Source organism: Salmo salar, chromosome ssa01 (genome assembly GCF_905237065.1).
Source record: "Salmo salar chromosome ssa01, Ssal_v3.1, whole genome shotgun sequence".
Classification (NCBI taxonomy): domain Eukaryota; kingdom Metazoa; phylum Chordata; class Actinopteri; order Salmoniformes; family Salmonidae; genus Salmo; species Salmo salar.
The window spans coordinates 24,847,137-24,874,615 of NC_059442.1; the positions used below are offsets into that span (position 1 = coordinate 24,847,137).

At 41.5% G+C, this 27,479-nt stretch overlaps 2 protein-coding genes across 5 annotated transcripts in view; both read left to right on the top strand.

Moving 5' to 3' along the window:
• Nucleotides 1–9,426: 9,426 nt before the first annotated feature.
• Nucleotides 9,427–20,821, top strand: spint1a (serine peptidase inhibitor, Kunitz type 1 a). The gene is given in 4 exon segments (NM_001141569.2): nucleotides 9,427–9,525; nucleotides 9,858–10,325; nucleotides 12,660–12,817; nucleotides 20,451–20,821. Coding segments are annotated over 3 exon segments (588 nt in total). The 5' UTR covers nucleotides 9,427–9,525; nucleotides 9,858–9,916; the 3' UTR covers nucleotides 20,472–20,821.
• A 5,236-nt stretch (nucleotides 20,822–26,057) lies between these two features.
• Nucleotides 26,058–27,479, top strand: part of LOC106582172 (pleckstrin homology domain-containing family G member 3) — a 69,904-nt gene continuing 68,482 nt past the window's right edge. For 2 of the 4 annotated variants that reach the window (XM_014165089.2, XM_014165170.2), the window contains exon 1: nucleotides 26,061–26,324. The gene's annotated coding sequence lies outside the window, so the exon portion shown is untranslated. Of the gene's footprint in view, nucleotides 26,325–27,479 lie in introns of all 4 variants that reach the window. The other 2 variants (XM_014165254.2, XM_014165021.2) reach the window with 2 other exon arrangements.

The following is a 27,479-nucleotide window of genomic DNA, read 5'->3' on the forward strand; positions in this document are numbered from 1 at the left end:
ATGGCAGCTGTTAGCAATAATCATATTTTCATAATTTTGTATTCCAGAAATTAATTATTGACCCAAATTCTAACAAATGATTTTTGGCTTAAAATTTCCCCATGTGTCCTAATCAGGAAGTGCCTGTATTACTCTGTGTTCAAACTATGGGCCCCTGTTTATCCACACTTATCACAATACCTGGGTCTCCCTGACAGGTGATCCAGACTTCATCCAGTGTTCATTAGCTCCCCTCCATGTCATTTATAACAGCTATTATCAGGTGTACGTTTAATCAGCCTTGAAGCCAAATTGGCATCCTCAGTTACACCTCCATCAATGATGGATGAAAGAAATAGAGGGCCGGTAAATGCTATTAATGATCACTCAGAGGGTACAACCCAAAACCCAGTGATAAGGCTCTGAACTAACCCATTTCATTTGACAAGGTCAAATATCATCAGCAACTAAATTAGTCAAGATCAAAACTACAGAGTTGTCCTTTCTGTGCCAAACTAGTACAATTGAGACTAGAGGACTAACAAGGGTACACCATAGAGTTTCCATAGATCCTATTACAATATTAACAATGAGACGCTGCTTTTTGTTTTGGCAGTGTATCAATCAGCCGTAGCGTTATGTGTTCGCTTGCTGATGCACAGTCTGTTACAAACACTGAATTATTGAGCACCTCTGGCAGCTCACCTTTCCAGGCAAACAAATTCATTCATCACATCCACTGCAACCTGGTTCTGCATTGCCAGGCTGGCTGAAAGGGGACTGGGGCTAGGGACCAATGGATCAGGGGACCAAGGCTGGCCGTCTCTTCATTTTAGACACACCTCAAATAAGTGCTGAATCTCACATGAACTTGGCTCTTGATTGGTTCTCTTTATACTGCAACTATTGTGTAAGCCAGTATGAGCTAGTAAAGGAGTTTTTAAGTCAAATCAAATGTTATTAGTCACATGCGCTGAATACAACAGGTGTAGACCTTACAGTGAAATGCTTACTTACGAGCCCCTAACCAACAGTGCAGTTTAAAAAAATATATAGATAAGAATAAGAGATAAAAGTAACAAGTAATTAAAGAGCAGCAGTAAAAAATAACAATATATACAGGGGGGTACCAGTACAGAGTCAATGTGTGTGGGCACTGGTTAGTTGAGGTAGTATGTACACCTGCTGCTCTTGTGTTTTTACTGGTTTACTAGACTTGTGGATATAACTGTGAGTTACTCATAACACTTTGCCAATAACAAACATAAAGTGTGCGCGTGTTTGTGTGTCTTAAACGGTTATTGACTTTCACATTACTTGTTTCAGGCAGCAGCAATGACTCAGTACAGGAGTCACTATGCAGAATCAGCTTCATGTAAAGAGGAATAAGACAGTAGGGGCCCATGAGTCATTGACATTCTGATAACAATATTTCAGAACACACACAAGAAACTGATCATTCAGATGATCTGGATAATCTTCTGTCTGACACTGCCATCTTGTGGATATAAACAGGTAGCATTTGGTAAAAGTGAGAACATTTTGACTGAAATATAATGTTATCATAGCAAAGTTTGTAATAAAGTCAAAGTATTCTTACTAGCTTACTTCCATTCACACCTTGTTCACATCTTGGGTTTTACATTTTATTTTGTTAGGTAAGAAAAATGGGTGTATTGTTTGTAAATTTACATTTGTGCATATGAAATTTGGCCAAAAGAATAATGAAATTAATTACATGAAATTGTTTCAAATTATTTATATCGTAGGTAAAGAATCCAAGCATTACATCATCTCTCCATAATAGGGTAAAATCTTCATAAATATGATCAATTGTAAATCAACTGATGTCTTGCCACAGATTTTTTATATCAGTGGTTGCCAAACTTTTTGTAGTCCCGAACCCATTCAAACATTCAACCTCCAGCTGCGTACCCCCTCTAGCACCAGGGTCAGCGCACTCTCAAATGTTGTTTTTTGCCATCATTGTAAGTCTGCCACACACACACTATACGATACATTTATTAAACATAAGAATGAGTTTTGTCACAACCCGGGCTCGTGGGAAGTGACAAAGAGCTCTTATAGGACCAGGGCACAAATAATAATATAATAATAATCAATAATTTTGCTCTTTATTTAGCCATCTTACATATAAAACCTTACTTGTTAATCATAAAATCATACAATGATGGAAAGACCTGTGTGTTGTCCTTGTTAATGCAGACAGAGAAGAGCTCCAACTTTTAAATCATAGCCTCAATTTTGTCCCGCACATTGAATATAGTTGCGGAGAGTCCCTGTAATCCTAGATTCAGACCATTCAGGCGAGAAAAAACAGCACCCGGATAGGCCAATCGTGTGAGAAACTCGTCATCATGCAAGCGGTCAGACAAGTGAAAATGATGGTCAGTAAAGAAAATGTAAGCTTGTCTCTCAATTTAAAAAAGTGTCAATACTTTGCCCTTGATAACCAGTGCACTTCTTCTGTATGTTGTAAAACCGTTACATGGTCGCTGCCCATATCATTGCGTAATGCAGAAAATACACGAGAGTTCAGGGGCCTTGCTTGAACAAAGATAACCATTTTCACTGTGGCTAAAACGTTTTTCAAGCTGTCAGGCATTCCCATGGCAGCAAAAGCCTCTCGGTGGATGCTGCAGTGTATACCCAAGTGGCATCGGGAGCAACTGCTTGCACGCGCGTTACCACTCCACTATGTCTCCCTGTCATGGATTTTGTGCCATCAGTACAGATACCAACACACCTGTATAGTTGTTTGGGGCCTTTTCCCCCTGCATTGTCCCAGCCATATCCGCGGCAGCAGGATGAATTAAGTCCTCCACGATAGTATGGGGCTTGCCTGTCCTAGCCACTCGGTAGCTCACCATATAAGATGCTTCTAGCCTCTTCTTAATAATGGTATATGTTGCTTTCATACATGTCTTACTACTCGAAAGTCGTCTTAATTCTCGATCAAAAAACTCCCATGGCTTATTTTTCAAATTGGCATGTTTCATTTCTAAATGTCTGCGCAAGAGTGGAGGTTTCCCATGAGAGAGTGACGGTTAATGTGATTGGATGTTAATTGTTTGACTAGGCTACCTGTATTTGACATTGTGTTGTTATTTCACTGAACACTAGATGGTTTAATTTTATTTTGGGCAGTGAAACGAGGCTACTTAGGTGAGAAAAAAACATCACCCAAATGTATAGCCACTTTGAAAAATCTAAATGGACTGTTTGAAAATGTGAATCACATTTTTATTTGGAGTACTACTGACGGCATTGTGCATACCCCATGGGAATAGCCGCTTTACATGAATACAATGCCAAAGATATAATAACACTGTTTCTGGGTGGTCCTTACAGAAGGTACAATTTGAGTTTGGCTTTTTTAACTCCTTAATGTAGTGGTTGGCAGGATAATATTTATGAATCATTTAAAAATAAACTTCCTTCATTTTGTTAATAAGTAGGTATGTGTCACGAGTGCCATCTTCGTATTCCCTGTCATAAATTAGCCAAGGCGCAGCGTGCCGGTAGTTCCACATCTTTTATTTGTGAACGAAACAAGAAAACAGGTGAAAACTGAAACAAACGTGACGTTCTGGGGCTGCTCACACACAGCTGCACAAAAACAAGATCCCACGAAAACAAAGGGAAAAACAGGCTGCCTAAGTATGGCTTCCAATCAGCGACAACGATAGACAGCTGCCTCTGATTGGAAACCATACCCGGCCAAAACATAGAAAACAAAACATAGAATGCCCACCCACCTATCACACCCTGACCTAACTAAACAGAGAAAACACAGCTCTCCTAGGTCAGAGCGTGACAGTATGTGGGAGGCAACATCCAATATTTTTTCCAACAGATATTATCAAAAAACGATTCCAATAAGGCATGACATAAGGTATAGATAGATACAACATAATGTTGAAACAGGTCACGTGTAGTTCTATTGTTGTTGTATGGACCAAAAGAAATACATATCGTTCCTACTGATGAGTCAACAGGGGTAATAAAAGGTAAATTCTGAGGGTCAGGTCTCGACATGTTCCTGAATAATAAAGCAACACCTGAGGAAATGGTATCTAAAATGACTGCAAAATCTTTAGGTGTTACATGGATCTTGTAAAGTGATAATAATTCCTCATAGATAAGTAAAAGACCCTCTGCATTTACAAGTTGGCTTACCAATAGGATATTATTTTGGAACCAATATTCTACAAAAAAAGATGTATTTTTATACAATATGTCCTGATTATTCCAGATATAGGTTAATATCTGTATGTAGAGAAATTATGCTTATAAATTAAGGACCATGACAAGAAAACCTGCCAATGAAAAGCAGAGAGTTTCACTGGAACTGTCAATATTATAATTGCAAACCAACATGAAGTTAAGGCCACGAAAAGTAGAGAAGACATGATGAAGAAAACATTTCCACATAGAAGTGGGTGTTTTTAGGAATTGTGTTATCCAATTGATCTCAATAGTATTATTAAAGGTAGAAAAGTCCAGAAAAATTAAGCACACCATATTCATAAGTGTTCATTACAACAGTTTCCCTAATGTAATGGGTACTGTTTCTCAACAGAAAGTTGAAAAGCATCTGGTCTATCTCTTTGCTTATTTTACTGTCAAGATTAAAAAGATAGAGCAGTGTATGTTAGTTTAGAGATACCCTCAGCCTTGGTTATTAGGACTCTTCCTTTTAAAGATAAGTCCCGGTGTAGCCATTGATTTAGCTTCTTCTGGGTTTATTGAATAACAGGGTTAACATTTAGTAAGCCTCTAGACTTCTGATCCTTAGTAATGGGTATGCCTAAATACTGTATGTAAGTCCTTCTTCCACTGGAATACAATAATATGAGGGTGTCACACAATCTTTGACAGCTATGAGTTCGCATGTATTAATGTTAAGACATAAAATCCTTTTCCAAAGCATCTTGTCTATCACATTGGGAATCTGACTAGCATCTTACAGAAAAAGTGTAGCATCGTCAGCCAGATGGCTAATAATAATTTCTTTACTAGCTATGGAAATACCTTGTACAGGACTATTATTCATAGAATTTGTTAGAAGTTGGGTGACTAATAAAAACAGATATGGTGAGATAGGACAACCTTGCCTAATTCCTCTTTTCAACTCAAATCTAGGTGAGGTGTCATGTTTCAGTTTGATAGCGCTGTTACTATTCATATAGACTCTTAATAGCCCTGCAAAAAAAGTTACTGAAATTCTTAATAAGGGAGTGGAAGAACTGATGCTCTACTGGTTCAAATGCTTTATAAATATCTAAAAATAAAATAACGTATATCTAGTACTAGTCTGATATCGTTAGAGATATGTTTGTTTCTTATGAAGCCAGACTGTGTTTCATCACTGATTGCATCCAGGACTTCTTAATTTTTTATTTAACCTTTATTTAACTAGGCAAGTCATTTAAGAACAAATTCTTACTTACAATGACGGCCGACCAGGGAACAGTGGGTTAACTGCCTTGTTCAGGGTCAGAACGACAGATTTGAGCTGACAGTTGTTTTGCACTATTTCACTAAGGCTTAAGTCATTAATCTAACAAAAGGGCAATATTTTATTGATGTAGTAGTGTTCCCCCCTAGAAAGCTATGACCTTTGGCTTTAACCTGGAATTGTTTATTTAAGTCTGAGAGAAAAACCTGTTCAACCCATTGTGATCTATTACACAATAAAAGTATGATAAAACATACAAATATGATAATATGATAAAAAAATATATGTATACATTGGCAAGAACAGGTATGTGAACCCTTTGGAATTACCTGGACTTCTGCATAAATTGGTCATAAAATGTTATCTTATCTTCATCTAAGTCACAACAATAGACAAACACAGTCTGCTTAAACTAGTAACACACAAACAATTATAAGTTTTCATGTCTTTATTGAACACACCGTGTAAACATTCACAGTGCAGGGTGGGAAAAGTATGTGAACCCTTGGATTTAATAACTGGTTGACCCTGCTTTGGCAGCAATAACCTCAACCAAAGATTTTCTGTAGTTGCGGATCAGACCTGCACAAGGGTCAGGAGGGATTTTGAACCATTCCTCTTTACAAAACTGTTTCAGTTCAGCAATATTCTTGGGATGTTTGGTGTGAACTGCTCTCTTGAGGTCATGCCACAGCATCTCAGTCGGGTTGAGGTCAGGCGTATTGTCTTCTGTTGAAGCCTTTCTGTTGTTGATTTACATCTGTGTTTTGGGTCGTTGTCCTATTGCATCACCCAACTTCTGTTGCGCTTCAATTGGCGGACAGATAACTTTACATTCTCCTGCAAAATGTCATGATAAACTTGGGAATTCATTTTTCCTTCCTTCCGATGATAGCAAACTGTTCTGTCCGTGAGGCAGCAAAGCAGATCCAAACCATGATGCTCCCTTCACCATACTTTACAGTTGTGATGAGGCTTTAATGTTGGTGTGCTGTGCATTTTTTTCTCCATACATAGTGTTGTGTGTTCCTTCCAAACAACTCAACTGTAGTTTCATCTGTCCACAGAATATTTTGACAGTAGCGCTGTGGAACATCCAGATGCTCTTTTGCGAACTTCAGACGTGCAGCAATGTTTTTTTTTGACAGCAGTGGCTTCTTCCGTGGTGTCCTCCCATGAACACCATTCTTGCTTAGTGTTTTACGTATAGTAGACTCACCAACAGAGATGTTAGCATGTTCCAGAGGTTTCTGTAAGTCTTTAGCTGACACTAAGATTCCTCTTAACCTCATTGAGCATTCTGCACTGTGCTCTTGCAGTCATATTTGCAGGACGGCCACTCCTACAGAGAGTAGCAACAGTGCTGAACTTTCTCCATTTATAGACAATTTGTCTTACCGTGGACTGATGAACATCAAGGCTTTTAGAGATACTTTTGTAGCCCTTTCCAGTTTCATGCAAGTCAATAATTCTTCATCTTGGGTCTTCTGAGATCTCTTTTGTTCGACGCAATTCTTCTTGTGAATAGAAAACTCAAATTTTGTGAGTGTTTTTTATAGGGCAGGGCAGCTCTAACCAACATCTCCAATCTCGTCTCAATGATTTTACTCCAGGTTAGCTGACTCCTGACTCCAATTAGCTTTTGGAGAACTCACTAGCCTACCGGTTCACATACTTTTTCCAACCTACACTGTGAATGTTTAAATGATGTATTCAATATAGACAAGAAAAATACAATAATTTGTGTGTTATTAGTTTAAGCAGAATTTGTTTGCCTGTTGTTGTGACTTAGATGAAGATCATATCTAATTTTAGGACCAATTTATACAGAAATCCAGATAAGGGTTCACATACTTTTTCTTGCCACTGAATATACAGTACCAGTCAAAAGTTTGGACATACCTACTCATTCAAGGGTTTTTCTTTATTTTTACTATTTTTCTACATAATAGTGAAGACATCAAAACTATGAAATAACACACATGGAATCATGTAGTAACCAAAAAAGTGTTAAACAAATCAAAATCACAAATCAAACAATATTTTATATTTTAGTTTCTTCAAAGTAGCCACCCTTTAACTTGATGACAGCTTTGCACACTCTTGGCATTCTCTCAACCAGCTTCATGAGGAATGCTTTTCCAACAGTCTCGAAGGAGTTCCCACATATGCTGAGCACTTGATGGCTGTTTTTCCTTCACTCTGCGGTCCAACTCATCCCAAACCATCTAAATTGGGTTGAGGTTGGGTGATTGTGGAGGCCAGGCCATCTGATGCAGCACTCCATCACTCTCCTTGGTCAAATAGCCTTTACACAGCCTGGACACATTTCGATATAAACTCAAATCTATTCTGGACTGTCTGGAACCTGTTTTATTATTCCAAGTGAATGATCTGTCAGCCAGAAACCTCTCTCTCCATATTTCAGTAAGATCAAACTTATCCATAAAAAGTATTTAACCCAAATTCTGATTCGTTGGCCTACCTGGGGGACATCTATCAGTTGAATTATATATATTAATGTTAAAGTCCCCTCCTATATCAGATCCTCCTCTCCACCCTCTCCGAGTTGGGCATCTCCGGCGCGGCCCACGCTTGGATTGCGTCCTACCTGACAGGTCGCTCCTACCAGGTGGCGTGGCGAGAATCTGTCTCCGCACCATGCGCTCTCACCACTGGTGTCCCCCAGGGCTCTGTTCTAGGCCCTCTCCTATTCTCGCTATACACCAAGTCACTTGGCTCTGTCATATCCTCACATGGTCTCTCCTATCATTGCTATGCAGACGACACACAATTAATCTTCTCCTTTCCCCCTTCTGATAACCAGGCGGCGAATCGCATCTCTGCATGTCTGTCAGACATATCAGTGTGGATGACGGATCACCACCTCAAGCTGAACCTCGGCAAGACGGAGCTGCTCTTCCTCCCGGGGAAGGACTGCCCGTTCCATGATCTCGCCATCACGGTTGAGAACTCCCTTGTGTCCTCCTCCCAGAGTGCTAAGAACCTTGGCGTGATCCTGGACAACACCCTGTCGTTCTCCACTAACATCAAGGCGGTGACCCGATCCTGTAGGTTCATGCTCTACAACATTCGCAGAGTACGACCCTGCCTCACACAGGAAGTGGCGCAGGTCCTAATCCAGGCACTTGTCATCTCCCGTCTAGATTACTGCAACTCGCTGTTGGCTGGGCTCCCTGCCTGTGCCATTGAACCCCTACAACTCATCCAGAACGCCGCAGCCCGTCTGGTGTTCAACCTTCCCAAGTTCTCTCACGTCACCCCGCTCCTCCGCTCTCTCCACTGGCTTCCAGTTGAAGCTCGCATCCGCTACAAGACCATGGTGATTGCCTACGGAGCTGTCAAGGGAACGGCACCTCCATACCTTCAGGCTCTGATCAGGCCCTACACCCAAACAAGGGCACTGCGTTCATCCACCTCTGGCCTGCTGGCCCCCCTACCTCTGAGGAAGCACAGTTCCCGCTCAGCCCAGTCAAAACTGTTCGCTGCTCTGGCACCCCAATGGTGGAACAAGCTCCCTCATGACGCCAGGACAGCGGAGTCAATCACCACCTTCCGGAGACACCTGAAACCCCACCTCTTTAAGGAATACCTAGGATAGGATAAAGTAATCCTTCTAACCCCCCCTTAAAAGATTTAGATGCACTATTGTAAAGTGGTTGTTCCACTGGATATCATAAGGTGAATGCACCAATTTGTAAGTCGCTCTGGATAAGAGCATCTGCTAAATGACTTAAATGTAATGTAATGTAATGTCTATAAATAATAACGAATTGGGAAATTTAGATAACCAATGAAATATACGTTACTCTACAGATTCAAGCAACTCATTATCCCATGTTTGATGAAGTCTTCTACTCTGACACAACTCGAAATGGGAGTGCCAATGTGCTTTGCGCCTCCGGTCACCTCTTTGGGTAGATGGGAGTAGAATTTCACTTCCTGTATGTAACAGGTACCCGAAGAGAAAGAGTGACACACCTGTGAATTGTAAAGAAATTCGGTCGTTTCTTTATAATCGACGACAGATACAGATTTTACAGGTGACACATTTTTGTTAATTTCTAGTGCTGTTTGAACAAATATGAATCTATATCTTTACAGAAGAGTTGGATTTTGATTATTTATTTGTATGTTTGACGTAATTCTTACCTTTGAAATCAGAGGAACAGAGAGACACTGCGATATACAAAAGGCCTGAACGTTTGTATACAATTGATTGGTGTGTGTGTGTATAGTATAAAGATAGCCTGCATGGTGTTTTGTATGTTATTTAGATCATGTTACGACAATTTATTTGAATGATAATGTATATTTAATCAAGTCATAACATGATATGTTATTTGAAGTTTACTATATATCGCTCTGTTTTCAGGTCATCTGTTGGATTATCCTATATTTGTGGGAAATAATTTTCCTGGACTGTTTTGTAGAATGACTACTCTCCCAATTGGATTGTTATTGGGCGCTTTGGTGTGCTTGATTGTTTTCCTGGGTCGCGCGGAGGCCCAGCCATTCGGGGAACAGTGTTTGGACAATTTCGAAAAGGGCAAAGAAGATTTCGTTCTCGACACGGATGACTCGGTGAAATACGGTGCGACTTTCATCATTAAACCGAAGGTTGAGAGCACCAATGACTGTATACGCTCGTGCTGCAAAGATCCCAACTGTAATGTCGCTTTCATGGAGAATGGGTCCGGTGACGGAATGATCAAGTCATGCTTTCTCTTTGACTGTCTATACAAGCAGAAGTACGTCTGCCGATTTGTCAGGAAGAAGGGATTCCTGAACTACATCAGAGACGCGGTGTATGAAAGTGATCTGGCCACAAAAAACCTCCCAGGTAAAACAGGCAGACTGGTCTTACTTAGACTGCCCAATATGCAACTTTAAAGGGCGTACCATTACGTTAAGGTCCAAGGACCTTACATGCTATTTTCAGAGGTAGACTGGCACTGGCAACCAAAACAGCCAAATACTCCATATAAACGTGAATCTATTCTCAAATGCGATACGGTTCAAGGAACATAAAGCTTTACTTTCATATCACAATTTCACAAATGCTAAATATTCACTTACTGCACTGTTTAAACTGTCTTTATCACAGTTGCAGCCTGTGACAACACGTTTCTGGCGGCCTTCAGGTACACACACAGGTGTTAACGTGCTAAATTAGCACAGGTGGTCCCTCTGTCTTCTGTAAATACACAAAGTAACATGGAAATATGGTGGTGTGGGTACACTAACCCTAAAAAGGTGTTTAGGAATTTAACCTTTAGTTCTTTGAAAAGTATTTCTTGCTAGTATGAAAGACAGTTTCCTTATGCTTCCAAAAACGTCAGGGCTCTCAAGAAATCTCCCCCAGGTCAGAAGATGCACTACATGGCCAAAAGTATGTAGATTCGGCTATTTAAGCCACACCCGTTGCTGACAGGTGTATAAAATCGATCACACAGCCATGCAATCTCCATAGACAAACATTTGAACATTGGCAGTAGAATGGCCCGTACTGAAGAGCTCAGTGACTTTCAAAGTGGCATCGTCATAGGATGCCACCTTTCCAACAAGTCAGTTCTTAAATTTTTTTGCCCTGCTAGAGCTTCCCGGTCAACTGTAAGTGCTGTTATTGTGAAATGGAAACATCTAGGAGCAACAACGACTCAGCCGCAAAGTGGTAGGCCACACAAGCTCACAGAACGGGACTGCCGAGTGCTGTAGTGTGTAAAATTCGTCTTTCCTCGGTTGCAACACTCACTACTGAGTTCCAAACTGCCTCTTTAAGCAACATTAGCACAAGAACTGTACGTCGAGGAGCTTAATGAAATGGGTTTCCATGGCCGAACAGCCGCACACAAGCCTAAGATCACAATGCCTAGCGTCGGCTAGAGTGTTGTAAAGCTCACCGCCATTGGACTCTAGAGCAGTGGAAACATTCTCTGGAGTGATGAATCACGCGATGGGTTTGGCGGATGCCAGGAGAACGCTACCTGCCCGACTGCGTAGTGCCAACTGTCAAGTTTGGTGGAGGAGGAATAATGGTCTGGGCCTGTTTTTCATGGTTCAGGCTAGGCCCCTTACTTTCAGTGAAGGGAAATCTTAATGCTACAGCATACAAGGACATTCTAGACGATTCTGTGCTTCCGACTTTGTGGCAACAGTTTGGAAAAGGCCCTTTCCTTTTTCAGCATGACAATGCTCCTGTGCACAAAGTGAAGTCAATACAGAAATAGTTTTTGGGGATTGGTGTGGAGGAACTTGACTGGCCTGCACAGAGCCCTGACCTCAACCCTATCGAACACCTTTGGGATGAATTGGAACTGGGATACTCAAATTAGTATGATATGTTATATTTGGTATGGTCTTTGCAATTTGTAACATGTACAAATTTCATTTCGTAACATGTCATACGAATTGTAATTCATAAAACATACGAAATGGATAATGGACATCCACAAATTAATACATACAATACGGAGTGTCCTGGATTTACATTTACTATGTTATGTCTACCCCTGAGTCCAGGTTGAATCCGGAGACCCAGGTATCACTCTCACACATCACAACATAGACACTCTCATCAAATTAACTAATTACGTCTCCAATGAACTTCATGTTGCCATTGAACTTCATACTAAAGTAACATGAACACACATACCATTTAGCTATATTATTATGAGCAGAGAAAGCAACCCACTACACTTGGACTGTCTGTGGTTTGAATCACAAGGAGGAGGAGATGAAACCACCTGCTTCGAGGAGAGCATTACCCACACATGCCATGGCTCAATATAGGGCTTATTCTATGGCTCATTATAAGGCCCCTTGTCACAGTCTGAGGTTTCAGTTATCACCTCATTGCTGCTGAGAAAGCTTCTTACAGGGAAGATTGGTAATGTGCTGTGAGTCAAGTAATGGATTGCGGACTTGAGTGAATATTGTATGTCAACAGGATGTAGTTAGCAATTGGGCATGAGCACCACCAAACAAATAGATTTCCTGAACCTTATGTTGTTAATGTGTTGACACTCAAAACCCTTCAAAAAAATTCTGCATAGTCAAATTTGAACCAGCTATATGATCTATGTATCTTTAACCTATCGGGATATCTTAAAGCTCCATGTATTTTCAGTATGAATATGTTGTATTGAACGTGATGAAGGTTGTATTCAACTTCCAGGTGAAGTGGACCATCCTCCAGAGGCCAATGGAGGTCCGGACAGAGTGGTGCAGCCCCAGGAAAGTTTAACTCTGAATGGCAACGAGAGCAAGGACGACCACGATAATGTCACGTACCAGTGGCAGCTAGTGTCAGGGAACACCTCTGCTGTCATTGAGGTGGGCGACGATGACCGGGGCATCAGGGGGCACTGGTCGGGCTTTATTGGGATGTTTGGGGCGTTTACCTGATCATAGTTAATCGTGATTGCTCTTTCACTGTGTAAAAATACATGAGAAGAACAGGTCACCCTGGGAACACCAGAGGATGAGGATCACAATTAAAGCTTCTCTATTTTCAATATTCTGCCACACAAGAAAACATTGATACATTTTCTTTCCTTGTCTCCTAGAAAACTACATTTAAAGATCAGGTGATCGTGTCCAACCTGGCGTCTGGAGTGTACAAGTTCCAACTGACCGTCACAGACTCCAGTGGGCAGTCCGACCAAACCCAGATCACTGTCCTGGTGCTCACCCCTGAGCAGTCTGAGAGTGAGTATACTAAAGTATATGTGAAACCTGCAAAGCACACCTAGCTACACAGTTTAACACAATTGTTTTGAGGGTGAAGGGACATGCTGTATTTATTGAATTTCAATGCACTTATATACAGTTGCCTGTGTATGAAATCAAACTAAAGTGACAATGATCTTTGAATTGGTCAACATTCGAGTGATCTGTCATGTTTGGAGTAGGGACAATGTGGAAATACTATGAGAAACTTTGTCACTGAGGTGAGAAGGACTGATGCCCTTCTGACCATATTGGCCACTGAACACATAATGCAAGTGAATCAATGTTAGGAATATAAATCACTTAAATGTTTTCCTTCTAAACTGAGGGAACTGTCTCTGCAGTTGGAATTTTGATGTGAAAAATAAATACCCGATTACAAGTATACATTGAGTGTACAAAACATCAGGAAGTCTTTCAATGACATAGACTGACCAGGTGAATCCAGGTGAACGCTTGATCCCTTATTGATGTCACTTGTTAAATCCATTTCAATCAGTTTACTGTAGATGAAGGGGAGGAGACAGGTTAAAGAAGGAGTTTTAAGCCTTGAGTCAATTGAGACATGGATTGTGTATGTGTGCCATTGAGTGTGAATGGGCAAGACAAAATATTTAAGTGCCTTTGAACAGGTATGGTAGTAGGTGCCAGGCGCACCAGTTTGAGTGTGTCAATAATTGCAACGCTACTGCGTTTTTCACTCCTGGGTTTTTCACTCGCAACAGTTTCCCATGTATATCAAGAATGGTCCAACACCCAAAAGACATCCAGCCAACTTTACACAACTGTGGAATGCAGTGGAGTCAACATCCTTGTGGAATACTTTTGACACCTTGTAGAGTCCATGCACCAACGAGTTGAGGCTGTTCTGGGGGCAATAGGGGGTGCAACTCAATATTAGGAAGGTGTTCCTAATGTTTTCTGCACTCAGTGTATGTAGCATGTTAAGTTCATAACTCATTTTTATGACTTTCAAATGCTTGCTGATGACTCTTATCAGTTGTACTGGTTTAAGTTGAGTTGATTACAACAAGACTTGATATCATAATCATTTTCTTTTCATGCCACGTGACATGGCATGAGAATACTGTCAAAATTACCTGTCCAGGCAAGCTCCTCTGATTCCCGTAGAATGAAATCAAAATGTCCAGAGTTAAGAAAACACATTCATAAGTAGATTTGTCTCAGCTTGGACATCTATATGTGGGCTCAATCGCCAGAGACAACAGCTTAGTATTCTTCTTTTCCTAGTAGCTGTTTACTCCATGGCTGTGAGTGACTGAAAAACCCATATGTCCTCCAAGAATGACAGTATTGGCTCATAACAGGATGACAACTCATTATCACACTGGCTTATACTTGGTAGATCAACAGTGCTCCCTGGCTGTTCATTATAGGGTAACAGGGAATACTTAGAAATCAGACAATGGAAGGGTTTTCTCTGCCATGCCCAGTTACATGAGTGTGTATGGAATGGATAGACACTTTTCCTGGGCTATCAGCAGAAACAGGAAGTCAGGAAAGCTGTGGTGATTTCCCTCCCTCACTCTGCTCCCTCTTTCCTTCCCACCCAGCCCTCCCCCTTGAAACCTGTCTGTCTGGTTTCAGCTTGGGTTTCACAAACTTAAGCAAACTCCTTTTAATGTCATGGTACTCTAAACACAGACTCTTGATACTCAAACACTTTGAAGTTATTTCTGAGTCAGTTATACAATTTGGAGCATGTTGGTCTCTCAGACTGAGCAGAGACTATTAACCATTCATTGATCCAGTTACCCATTAACTAGTCTCTACTGAATGGTGTTAGGAATGTTCCTCTGGAAAGGCCAATGCATAGAGACCCCTGATGTGAGTCACACAACACGTGTACAGCTAAATGGCTGCATGCCTTAATTCTGGATGAATTACAATGAATAATGCTAGTAGAATCACAATTAAAGATACCCTGACAACATGAACCCCCTCTCAGCAAACTATATGTACTGTGAATGGCTATTAGCGTTTTCCATTGACTGTGGTACACACATGGTTCTGTACCTAAGGTTATTCTTAATGCCTCAATTAACTCAGTCATGTTGGAATGTTGGAATGGCTGGGTAATGTAATGCAGGGTAGTTGTCCCGATGCATCAACTAGCTTGTCATGAGGCGTACAGCTTTGCATTGCACAAGCGAAACCACTTCCTCTGACAGTTATGTCTGCTTTCTTTGGGTTTACCACGTGTCTGTTCACAAGCCAGACCATCCACATTTATTTTCAGTGGATGAAGTAGGCCTGGCTTTAGGGAAAGTTACTTAGCCTTTTTTTATTTAACACATCACGTCCAATCAAAAATACCATTTTATTTGTGACATGCTTTGTAAACTACAGGTGTAGACTAACGGTGAAATGCTTACTTACGGGTCCTTTTCCAACAATGCAGAATTAAAGATAAAATAAATAAATATTGACTGGCTCTCTAATATTCTACACAATTTTTTACAATTTTTATTTGAAGATATGTTTATAAACTTCTATGTTATGAGTTATGTTTAAGAAAATGTAAAAATAATTTTAAGCGTTGCACATTAAGTAATGAGCTGTTTGAAGCTATGATTATGTAAGCAGTTTATAAGCACTGTAATAAGCAGTTTATAAGCAATGTTTTTCCCAAAAAAGTGTTACACATGATTCTGTCTGGGCTTCCACCACTGAACCACAACATAAAATTTCAATCACATGACATTTGTGTGTATTGTTTTATTACAATGTTTTATCTAATCGCCAGTGTCCCCACTTTCTGATACTTCATCCTTCAGATCACTGCATGGTCCCCAAGAAGGTGGGTCCCTGTCGCGGATCCTTCCCCCGTTGGCACTACAATGCTGCCTCAGAGAGGTGTGAGGAGTTCCTGTTTGGGGGCTGCAGAGAGAACCTCAACAACTACCTCTCCCTCCAGGAGTGTGCCAACGCCTGTGATGGTGTGTCAGGTACTATACAGATCCCTCTTGTTTTTCTGAGAACAGTTTTTGGAGAAGATTGGTTGGTTGATTGGTGTTTCCTTTCTTGTAGTTATTCACAGAGGTAGAACTGGACCACTTCCAGCCCCTAGAGGTAAGACTGACTTACATTTCATTTATTGTCCTCAGGTGTATGCCTATGGAAAGTAGCTGTACTTGTAAGCTCCAGCTTTTTGGCTATGCCTCCCCCAGTCATTGACATAGTTCAAATATACATATATTTGCTGTATCTGTTGGCGGATACATATCTATTGAGACTTATCAGTTACCTGTATTACTTGTGTACCCTATAAGGTGAATCTACGGGTAAAAGTCACTTTTACCTCACCTCTACTGCTCACCTCTGTGTTGTGTTTAGAGGTGTGTGGAGTATCCTGTTCACCTGTGTATTATGTTTAGAGGTGTGAGAGGTCCCCAGTTCACCTGTGTGTGGTGTTGTGTTTTAGAGGTGTGTGGAGTACCCTGTGGGTCAGGCCAGTTCACCTGCACCAACGGCTGTTGCCTTGACCGAGGCCTGGAGTGTGACAAGGAGCAGCAGTGCAGCGACGGCTCAGATGAGGAGAACTGTGAGGACTGTGAGTACAGGCTATGCAAACCAACCCTAATTTACATACAACACTGCATTGGCCTTACCTTACCACTGACCTTACATTACACGTGCAGTCATGAAGTGATACTATTGGGGTGCTCAGTTGTTGTCATGTGAAGTTGCTTAAAAGGATACTTCGGTATTTTGGCAATGAAGCCCTTGATCTACTTCGCCAGAGTCCGATGAACTTGTGGATACCATTCTCTGCGAGCAGTTTGACGGAAGTTGCTAATTAGCGTTAGCGCAATTGGTAACTAGCGTTAATGCTAACGTTAGTTACAATTGGCTTGCAAAACTACCTCTAACATCCTTCATACTGGATGCAGAGACATAAAAATGGTATCAATGAGTTTATCTGACGCTGGGGAAGTAGATAAATGTCTTCATTGCCAAAATCCAGAAGTATCCATTTAACTCTTGCTTTCTTCCTTTCATCAGTGAATGAGAACTTCCAGATTCTACTGCAAATTCCTGTGGATGAACATAAAGGTTGGGTTTTACTGTTTTGAGACATGTTCACAATAACAGGATCAATCTAGGATTTTGTTGTTGAGTTAACTGGTCACATATGGTGCCTACCCCTACTCTGGCTCTCCTTACGAACGCTGATCTCTCACACACATGTTCTTTCAACCACAGTTCGCTGCACAGAGCATCCCAAAACAGGAAACTGTCGGGAGAGTTTTACCAAATGGTACTACAACCCTGTCTACCAGAAGTGCTTCCGTTTCAACTATGGCGGCTGCTACGGGAATGAGAACAGATTTGACACTGAGGATGCTTGTATGAGTACCTGCAAACTAGTAACAGGTAGGTTTGCATGCTTTAGCCATTACAACACTTTGAACTGATTTTCAAAATTGTTGCACTGTTATTAGGGATGCACCGATATCCAATATTTTCCTAGCCAAAAACCCCCCGATACCGATATAAAAAAGAAAGCGGCCTTTTAAGCATTCTAGTACAGTTGAAACACACACACACACACTGACCACGTATGTCCCCATTACCAGTAAAACATAATCAAAACCTAATTATTTCACTTGCTGTGCTGTTTCGTTGTTCATTTGTTTAGTCTCAGCCAGGATTTCATCATACATGTCAAGCAGTGAAGTTTCAGCTCTGTCTGTCCGTGGCCTCTCTTCCTTGGTGCGCACTGTCACTGTGTCCATGTCCATCTTGTCCAGCTGTGTCTGTAACATTTCACCTAAACCCTGTTTCTTGTCTGCATCGAAGTAGCGGTCCTTGTACCTAGCATTCAGCATGGTGGCGACACAGTAGAGGGTCAGAGAGAATGCCACTGAATCGTTTGTTCACAGCCTCTAGTAGAGTACTTTTGAAAGTTTTAACCCCGCGGTCTGTCAGCAGTTTTGTTGAGCAGCGTTTCAATGCCATGACAGAGAGTATCACGTCTGCTGCAGACGCAGTTGATGAGCTTATTTCTCAAGTCAGTTGTTCCAATGGTGCTAGCAGTGTGTTCATGTTTTCAATGAGAGTCCACTGGTTTGTACTGATTGTTGCAGGTAACTCCTAGTCGGCTGTGTGTTTAAAATGACCCACTATCTTCCTACCTGTTTCCACTGTGTCAGATATGCTGCGTTGGGCCAAAACACCTTCGTTCACAGCCAGTTGCAGCGTGTGTGCCATGCATGGCAAACTGGCGACTCCGCATTCTTCCAAAGCCTTTGTCATGTTACGTGCATTATCACGTAGCACAGCGTGTACTTTGTTCTTGGGTATTTCAAACATGTTCTCAAATGCCATTGAAATGGCAGCAGCAGTATGTGACCCAGCACATTCTTGAGCATGCAATACGGCTTTCCTCAGTACGAAATCTTCGTCGACCCACTGTGCTGACAGAATCAGCATGCTCATGGGGCTGACGTCGCTGGTCCAAATGTCAATCGTGAAGCTAATAGTAGCCCATAGCAAGTAGCTCATGGATGTGCGTTTCAACAATACTGTGTAACTCCGGTAGGGCAACATCTGTAGATTGGCGCCTACTTGGTAGTGTGTACCGGAGCTCGAGGTGCTCGACCAGTCGGCGAAAGCCAACATCCACGACAGAGAACGGTTTATTGTCAAGGGCAATGAATTCCATTATCTTGGCGTTAATGGATTTCGCCTTTGAGTTATCTCGCAGAAATATTCTTACTCATTCAAATGAGCGTTCGACTTGAACTTGTTTCGTTGTTGGAAAAGTGCGTTTTTGTTTTTTTCTGTTTTTGTACTAAGTAGTCGCTTAATGCCTGGGGGTGATGCACTTTCTCCCCTCAGGAAATAATAGCAGCACAAACGTTGCATTTGGCCTTTTTTGTCATCTTCCTTTGAAACTTTAATACATCCACACAGCAGACATTGTGGGCTAGGTTAGGAATGCGTCATTACGTCGTCTACCTACGTTATACAGGTATGCATGTGAGCTTTGACATCGGTTTTGCATATCGGCATTAAACTATACATAGAGCCGATGTTGGCATTTTTGCTAATATTGGCTGATTCCGATATGCTTACCGATATAGAGTGCATCCCTAACTGTTATATTACCCTTTGAGATCATAATAATGAAATGTTACAGAGCTAAAGTATGTTCCTATGTCAGCACCACTACATTGTGTGTATCAACAATACTGTAGCTGTGTGTAACAACTCACTTGTCTCTTATCCTTACCATGTGTTCAGAAAAGGACGTCTTTGAAATAACGAACCGATATGAATACCAGGACACTGACGGCCATATGGGTAATTAGCTCTTCTTTATTCTGCAAGATGGAGCCTTTTGTCCCTCAGGACTCCATGGAAAAGACACCCTGACAATAATCCTTTTTAAAACCAATTATTCCACCCCATCAAGTTTAAGGGACTTGGGGGTCAAAGCTGGTCACAAAGATCTTGTATTGATGAAGCTGTGTTTTTCCCTGCACATTCTCCTCACTTTGCTCAAACACTGTGAATGTTGCACATGATTGATTGTCTGTCTATACAGTTTTTGCTTCCCTGCACATGCAGGATCCTTTCATATAGTTATTGACTTATGGTGTGTGTGTGTCTCTTTATGCCCATCATCTCTCAGGAATCATAGTGATAGCTGCACTGCTTGGCCTGGCCATCATAATACTGCTGGTAGTTCTGTGTTACTGCTTCATGAAGGGCAAGAAGGAGCATACTCAGCGCCAGCGGGTACCCGTCAACGGCTCCCAGGTCTACACCAGGGAGGACACGGAGCGCCTGGTCTACAACACCACCACCAAGCCCATCTGACCCCTAACCTCTGCCCCCGGAAGCTGCCTAGGTGCAAGCCATCATCCTTGCATGAACTCAGATCAATATTCTATTTTATGTGAACCTTGGAGGGTTTTTGTGTACCAGTATAATGTTTTATTTTCCCCAAATATAGGCCTGTTTGTTTGATAAGACCTTTACCTTGTTGTTGTAATGTAGGCCTAAGCTTTTTTATTAGAGTTTGACTCCACTCAGGAAAGCAAAAGTGGCAGAAATTCTTCAAAACTACACTTGCCTTTTTGTCTTCCTTGCAGTAACCTGTCAGAATTTAGATTGTTAGTCAGCAATTCTGCACTCAGGGTATAATGGACTTACAATTAAATCCACAAATCTGACTTCATGTAAACTGTTGGAATGGTGGGAGCTGAAAACCTTCCAATATGGCTAACTAACTATTGATTTGTTATTCTTATTATCCTATTTTATCATATTTGAGGCATTTAAAAAAGATATGTGTTGCTGGAAATATATTGTACATTATTGATACCCTTTGTCTTAACTGGTAGAAGTTAGAGCAAGTTATTTTACTTTTCTAGTTTATTTTGTGATTATTAAAACTGGTATTTCAGAAGGAAACAGAAGAGGGGAAAACAGTGAGTTTGTGCCTCATCATGGTGGTCACATGTTATAGGAAAATATACATTTTATATACTCAGCTTTTTCATGAACACTTTTGTATGTAGTTTTCTCTTTTACCATTAGCTCTCAAATCCTAAATAAAATGCTGTTCCCAGAATCAAATCACGAATACAACAGGTGTAGACCTTACAGGGAAATGCTTACTTACAAGCCCTTAACCAACAAAGCAGTTTTAAGAAAATACCTTTAAAAAAAGTAAGAGATAAGAATAACAAATAATTAAAGAGCAGCAGTAAAAAACAATAGCGGGGCTATATACAGGGGTACTGGTACAGAGTCAATGTTAATGTGCATATACAGGGGCACTAGTGTCAAGGTAATGATGTACATGTAGGTAGAGTTATTAAAGTGGCTATGTATAGATGATAACAGAGAGTAGCGGGAGGGGGGGCAAGGCAAATAGTCTGGGTAGCCATTTGATTAGCTTTTCAGGAGTCTTATGGTGTGGGGGTAGAAGCTGTTTAGATATGCCTCTTGGACCTAGACTTGGTGCTCCGGTACCGCTTGCCATGCGGTAGCAGAGAGAACAGTCTGACTAGGGTGGCTGGAGTCATTGACAATTTTTAGGGCCTTCCTCTGACACCGCCTGGTATAGAGGTCCTGGATGGCAGGAAGGATGTACTGGGCCGTACGCACTACCCTCTGTCGGTTAGGGTCTCGTAAGTAAACATTTCACCAGTTGTATTTGGCGCATGTGACTAATACAATTTGATTTGCCTTGCAGTCGAAGGCCAAGCAGTTGCCATATCAGACAGTGATGCAACCCGTCAGGTTGCTCTCGATGGTGCAGCTGTAAAACCTTTTGAGGATCTGAGGACCCATGACAAATCTTTTCAATCTCCTGAGGGGGAATAGGTTTTGTCATGCCCTCTTCACGACTGTCTTGGTGTGCTTGGAACATGTTAGTTTGTTGGTGACGTGGACGCCAAGGAACTTGAAGCTCTCAACCTGCTCCACTACAGCCCCGTCAATGAGAATGGGGGCATGCTCTGTCCTTTTCCTGTAGTTCACAATCATCTCCTTTGTCTCGATCACATTGAGGGAGAGGTTGTTGTCCTTGCACCACACGTTCAGGTTTCTGACCTCCCTACTGTTGTCATCAGAAAACTTAATGATGGTGTTGGAGTTGTGCCTGGCCGTGTAGTCATGAGTGTACAGGAGGGGACTGAGCACCCACCCCTGAGAGGCCCCCGTTTTGAGGATCAGCGTGGCGGAGGTGGTGTTACCTACCCTTACCACCTGGGGGCGGCCCGTCAGGAAGTCCAGGATACAGTTGCAGAGGGAGGTGTTTAGTCCCAGGGTCCTTAGCTTAGTGATGAGCTTTGAGGGCACTATGGTGTTGAACGCTGAGCTGTAGTCAATGAATAGCATTCTCACATAGGTGGCCATTTTGTCCAGGTGGGAAAGGGTAGTGTGGAGTGCAATAGAGAGAGCATCATCTGTTGGTGCGGTAAGCAAATTGGAGTGGATCTAGGGTATCTGGGATAATGGTGTTGATGTGAGCCATGACCAGCCTTTCAAAGCATTTCATGGCTGAAGACATGAGTGCTACGGATTGGTAGTCATTTAGGCAGGTTACCTTAGTGTTCTTGGGCACAGGGACAATGTGGTCTGCTTGAAATATGTTGGTATTACAGACTCAGAGGGAGAGTTTGAAAATGTCAGTGAAGAGACTCGCCAGTTGGTTAGCGCATGCTCGGAGTACACATCCTGGTAATCCATCTGGCACTGCAGCCTTGTGAATGTTGACCTGTTTAAAGGTCTTACTCACAGGCTGCGGAGAGCGTGATCACACAGTCATCCGGAACAGCTGATGCTCTCATGCATGTTTCAGTGTTACTTGCCTCGAAGCAAGCATAGAAGTTATTTAGCTCGTCTGGTAGGCTCATGTCACAGGGCAGCTCTCGGCTGTACTTCCCTTTTGTAGTCTGTAATAGTTTGCAAACCCTGCCACAACCGACTAGCGTCGGAGCCAGTGTAGTACGATTCGATCTTAGTCCTGTATTAATGCTTTTCCTGTTTGACGGTTCGTCGGAGGGCATAGCAGGATTTCTAATATGCTTCCAGGTTAGAGTTCTGCTTTTTGAAAGCGGCTGATCTACCCTTTAGCTCAGTGTGAATGTTGCCTGTAATCCATGGCTTCTGGTTGGGGTATGTACATACAGTCACTGTGGGGACGACGTCCTCTGCACTTATTGATAAAGCCAGTGACTGATGTTGTGTGCTCAATGCCATCGGAAGAATCCCTGTGCTAGCAAAAAAGTCACGTGGTTTAGCATCTGCTTCATCTGACCACTTTTTTTATAGACCGAGTCACTGGTGCTTCCTACTGTAATTTTTGCTTGTAAGCAGGAATCGGGAGGATAGAATTATGGTCAGATTTGCCAAATGGAGGGCGAGGGAGAGCTGTGTGGAGTAAAGGTGGTCTAGAATTTTTTCCCCTCTGGTTGCACATTTAACATGCTGATAGAAATGAGGTAAAACTGATTTAAGTATCCCTGCGTTAAAGTCCCCGGCCACAAGGAGCGCTGCCTCTGGATGAGTGTTTTCCTGTTTCCTTACAGCTCATTGAGTGTGGTTTTAGTGCAAGCCTCAGTTGGTGGTGCTATGTAGACAGCTATGAAAAATACAGATTAACTAGTGTGGTCTACAGCTTATCATGAGATACTCTACCTCAGGCGAGCAAAACCTTGAGACTTCCTTCGATATCGTGCACCAGCTATTGTTTACAACTATGAATAGGCCCCGCCCTGTGTCTTACCAGAGGCTGCTGTTCTGTCCTGCCGATATAGTGTATAACCCGTATGTTCTTAATGTCGTCGTTCAGCCACGACTCGGTGAAACATAAGATATTACAGTTTTTAATGTCCCGTTGGTAGGATATACGTACTTTCAGTTTGTCCCATTTATTTTCCAGCGATTGAACGTTAGGTAGCAGAACGGAAGGCAATGGCAGATTAGCCACTCGATTTTAAAACGGCTACAGAGCTCAATGGCTGTGAAGGGAGAAGACTGAGGTTGGATCAACAACATTGCAGTTACTCCACAATAATGACCTAAATGACAGAGTAAAAATATTCCACAACATGAATCCTGTATGCAACAAGGCACTAAAGTTATACCGCAAAGGAATACACTTTTTGGCCTAAATGCAAAGCCTTCTGTTTGGTACAAATCCAACACAACACATCAGTGAGTAACTGCCTTTTCAAGCATGGTGTTGGCTGCATCATATTATGGGTATGCTGGACATCGGCAAAGACTGGGGAGTTTATCATCATAAAAACAAACACGATGGAGTTAAGCACAGGCAAAATCCGAAAGGAAAACCTGCTTCAGTCTGCTTTCCACCAGACACTGGGAAAGGAATTCACCTTTCAGCAGGACAATAACCTACAACACAAGGCCAAATCTACACTGGAGTTGTTTACCAAGAAGGCAGTGAATGTTCCAGTTTAAAAAAAATCTATGGCAAGACTTGAAATTTGCTATCTAGCCAGGACACCCAACACCTTGACAGAGCTTGAAGAAATATTGCACAATCCAGGTGTACAAAGCTCTTAGACTAATCCAGGAAGCATCACAGCTGTAATTGCTTCCAAAGGTATTTCTAACATGTTTTGACTCGGGGGGACAAATACTTTTAAAATCTAGGTAATGCATATTGTTTCATTTTCTATTATTTTGTAAGAAATGTTCCTCAAATTCCACTTTGACATTACAGAGTATTTTGTGTAGACAAAAAATGGCAATTAAATCAATTTTAATCCCACTTTGTAACACAATAAAATGTGAAGAAATCCAAAGGGGATGAATATTTATGATGTCCACTGTATACCCTCCCTTTGCAACCCTGCTCGCAGTGCTCTCCAACCCTGTTCCTGGAGAGCTATCATCCTGTAGGTTCTCATTTCAACTCTAATCTAGCACACCCGATTCTAATAATTAGCTGGTTGATAAACTGAATCAGGTAAATTACAACTGGGTTTGGACCAAAAGTCTACAGGAGGGTAGCTCTCCAAGTACAGGGTTGGAGAGCCCTGCATTACAGCTTATTGTTATTCCCATGCATTAACCAACCACTACCAGCAGATGGAAATATTGACTTTACATTGACTACTGCTCAGCCACAATGGAATAAAATTACTCTTTGACACTTCACTGCAAAACATAGACTTCTGATATTGCCTCATGCAGCACGACACATCTCCTTCGGATAGAGTTGATCAGGCTGTTGATTGTGGCCTGTGGAATGTCCTACTCCTCTTCAATGGCTGTGCGTAGTTGCCGTCATACATGTTAATCAAGAGCATCCTAAACTATTTCCCCCATAATTATCCACGTAATACAGTCCCTGCTGGCAAGATGTCCATTTTAGGACCGGCCATCCTCAGTCATCATCATGAAGGTTAGCTCAGCAGCAGCCTCTGTGATGTTTATCAATAGAAGAAAGTCTGACAGGTGAGGTGACTGCCATTGATAGTAAAATGGGACTTCTGAGGGGAATACAGAGCATAGTAGTCTACCTTTATTACTAGCCACAGGAGAACAGTTCCTTCAATTATTTCACTCCAGTTATCTGTTTGCCATTCTTTGTAGGGACCTTTGACAGTGTAGGGGCCGGAGACCCTCATCAATAGATTGTAAGATGGCAGGGTAACTTAGTGGTTAGAGCATTGGACTAGTAACCGAGAGGTTGCAAGTTTGAATCCCAGAGCTGACAATGTACAAATCTGTTTTTCTGCCCCTGAACCGGCAGTTAAACCACTGTTCCTAGGCTGTCATTGAAAATAAGAATTTGTTCTTAACTGACTTGCCTAGTTAAATAAAGGTTAAATAAAAAGACTATGATAGTGGTTTATAAGCTTGTCATGTTGGCTGACTAGGCCCTTGGGAGTAATCCACACAATTGAGAGGAAGAAAGATTTTGAATTTGCTCTAAAGTTTGTTAGTTTACAATGGGCTGATAAGGGCTGAGTTTAAATATTTGCTTGTGTTTATTTGAATAAAGGGGGTTGGCAGAAACTTGAATCTGGGACATTTTTCCAGATGCCCATACACAGTGATGACCTGAAAAAGGACACATTTATTTCAATAAAGAAAAAAGTCAGGGATATTATTCACTCACCCTTTGAGGCAAATAAAGACAGTATTTGAGGCAGTATAAACCAGACAGGCAGCACATTTCTGATATTTTTGTTCCACTTATTGGTCTTTTGACCAATCAGATCTCTTCATATCAGATCTTTGTTTTAGAGCTAATCTGATTGGTCAAAATACCGATTAGTGAAATAAAAATAAAAATTGGCCTGCCTGTCTAAACGCAGACTTTAATTAGACAATTTGAGCCAGCAAATTCTACCACTCGATTAGATTGCGTGCTTTGGAAGTAGGCGGTCTTTGACCATTGCTCGCTGTACTTTGATATGTGTGCGGCTCAGCTGTAGAGTCAGTAGACGACAACTGGGCTGTGCGGAGGATTTATGTGTTTGACAATGTGAGTTAATCTATGGAAAACTAAAACCGAAATTATAGTCTACAGAAAAACTAGATCTACACTTTCGGAAGTTCACAGGCAGACGACTACATACTCAAACATTTGGTAAGTGTTTGTAATGAACTCTAATAACCGGGGAAACATTCGTGAATCAGAAACGGTTCGACTCTCGAATGTCCTTATGAAAAGCCTACACAGCATGAAGTGCACGCATGGTCGATACAACACTGCTTTTCTTCTAGAGTTCATGCTGCGTTGTGGTGTAGAGCCTATTCATTTATTCAGTCAAAGCCGTTATTGATTTGGTAAATCAGCGTCTCGAGATGTTCCTCACTGCTCTGAAACTCCATCAAACTCTGCACCCAGAACCTACCACAACACGTGAAATATGCCAACCTGTTTTGACAGGATGAGGTTAAAGAGCTATGTTGTATTATTTACGCTATAAAAAGCACACCGCTCTTGCACCTTTACTATTGAAATTACAAACGTCGCCTGTAGGTATATTAGGCTTTTTATTTCTTTAACATGTTAAAATTAGGGCTCCTGTCCATGACATGGCACTGTCAAATATCCATTAAGCTCCCCTACTTCAACAGGGTAGCCTACTGCATTGCTAGGTAGGTGGACCTGCTGTTACATGTGGAGATTTAGTAAAATTCCATGTGGATTAAATAACGGTGTGCGATCTGAGATCCTTGGGACTTCCCTACCCTTTTGAAGTTGAAATGTTTAAGGGTAGGGATGTCTTAAGGATTCTGGATTGCACTGACCATTAAATTACCTATAATCTAAAACCGTCATAGGTCTTTAACTCTACTGAGTCAGGCTAAAAGCTTAGATCCCTGCTAAGAGTACATTTTGGTACTGATAATTTATGTGTGTTCTAAAAAAAGAACATTCTATGACTGAACTTTGATCAGCTGCAGAGATCACCTTTCCTGGATAGTCGCCTGGGAGACTAAATATGGCTAAAAACTAGATTGATGTTTTGAGACTTAAAGTGGCAGTATGCAACTTTTTTGGGGCAACCTGACCAAATGTACACAGATCTACAGTATAACTCACATTCCTATCATTCTACTTGAAAGCAAGTCTAACAAGCTGTAGATACGTTCTATGTGACCTATTTCTATGTTTCCCGTTCAGGTTTTTGTCTTACTTTCGGGTTTGTACACCAGCTGAAACAACAATATTTTAGGTTATGGAAAATATACACTGAACAAAAATAAACACCACATTTAAAGTGTTGGTTTCATG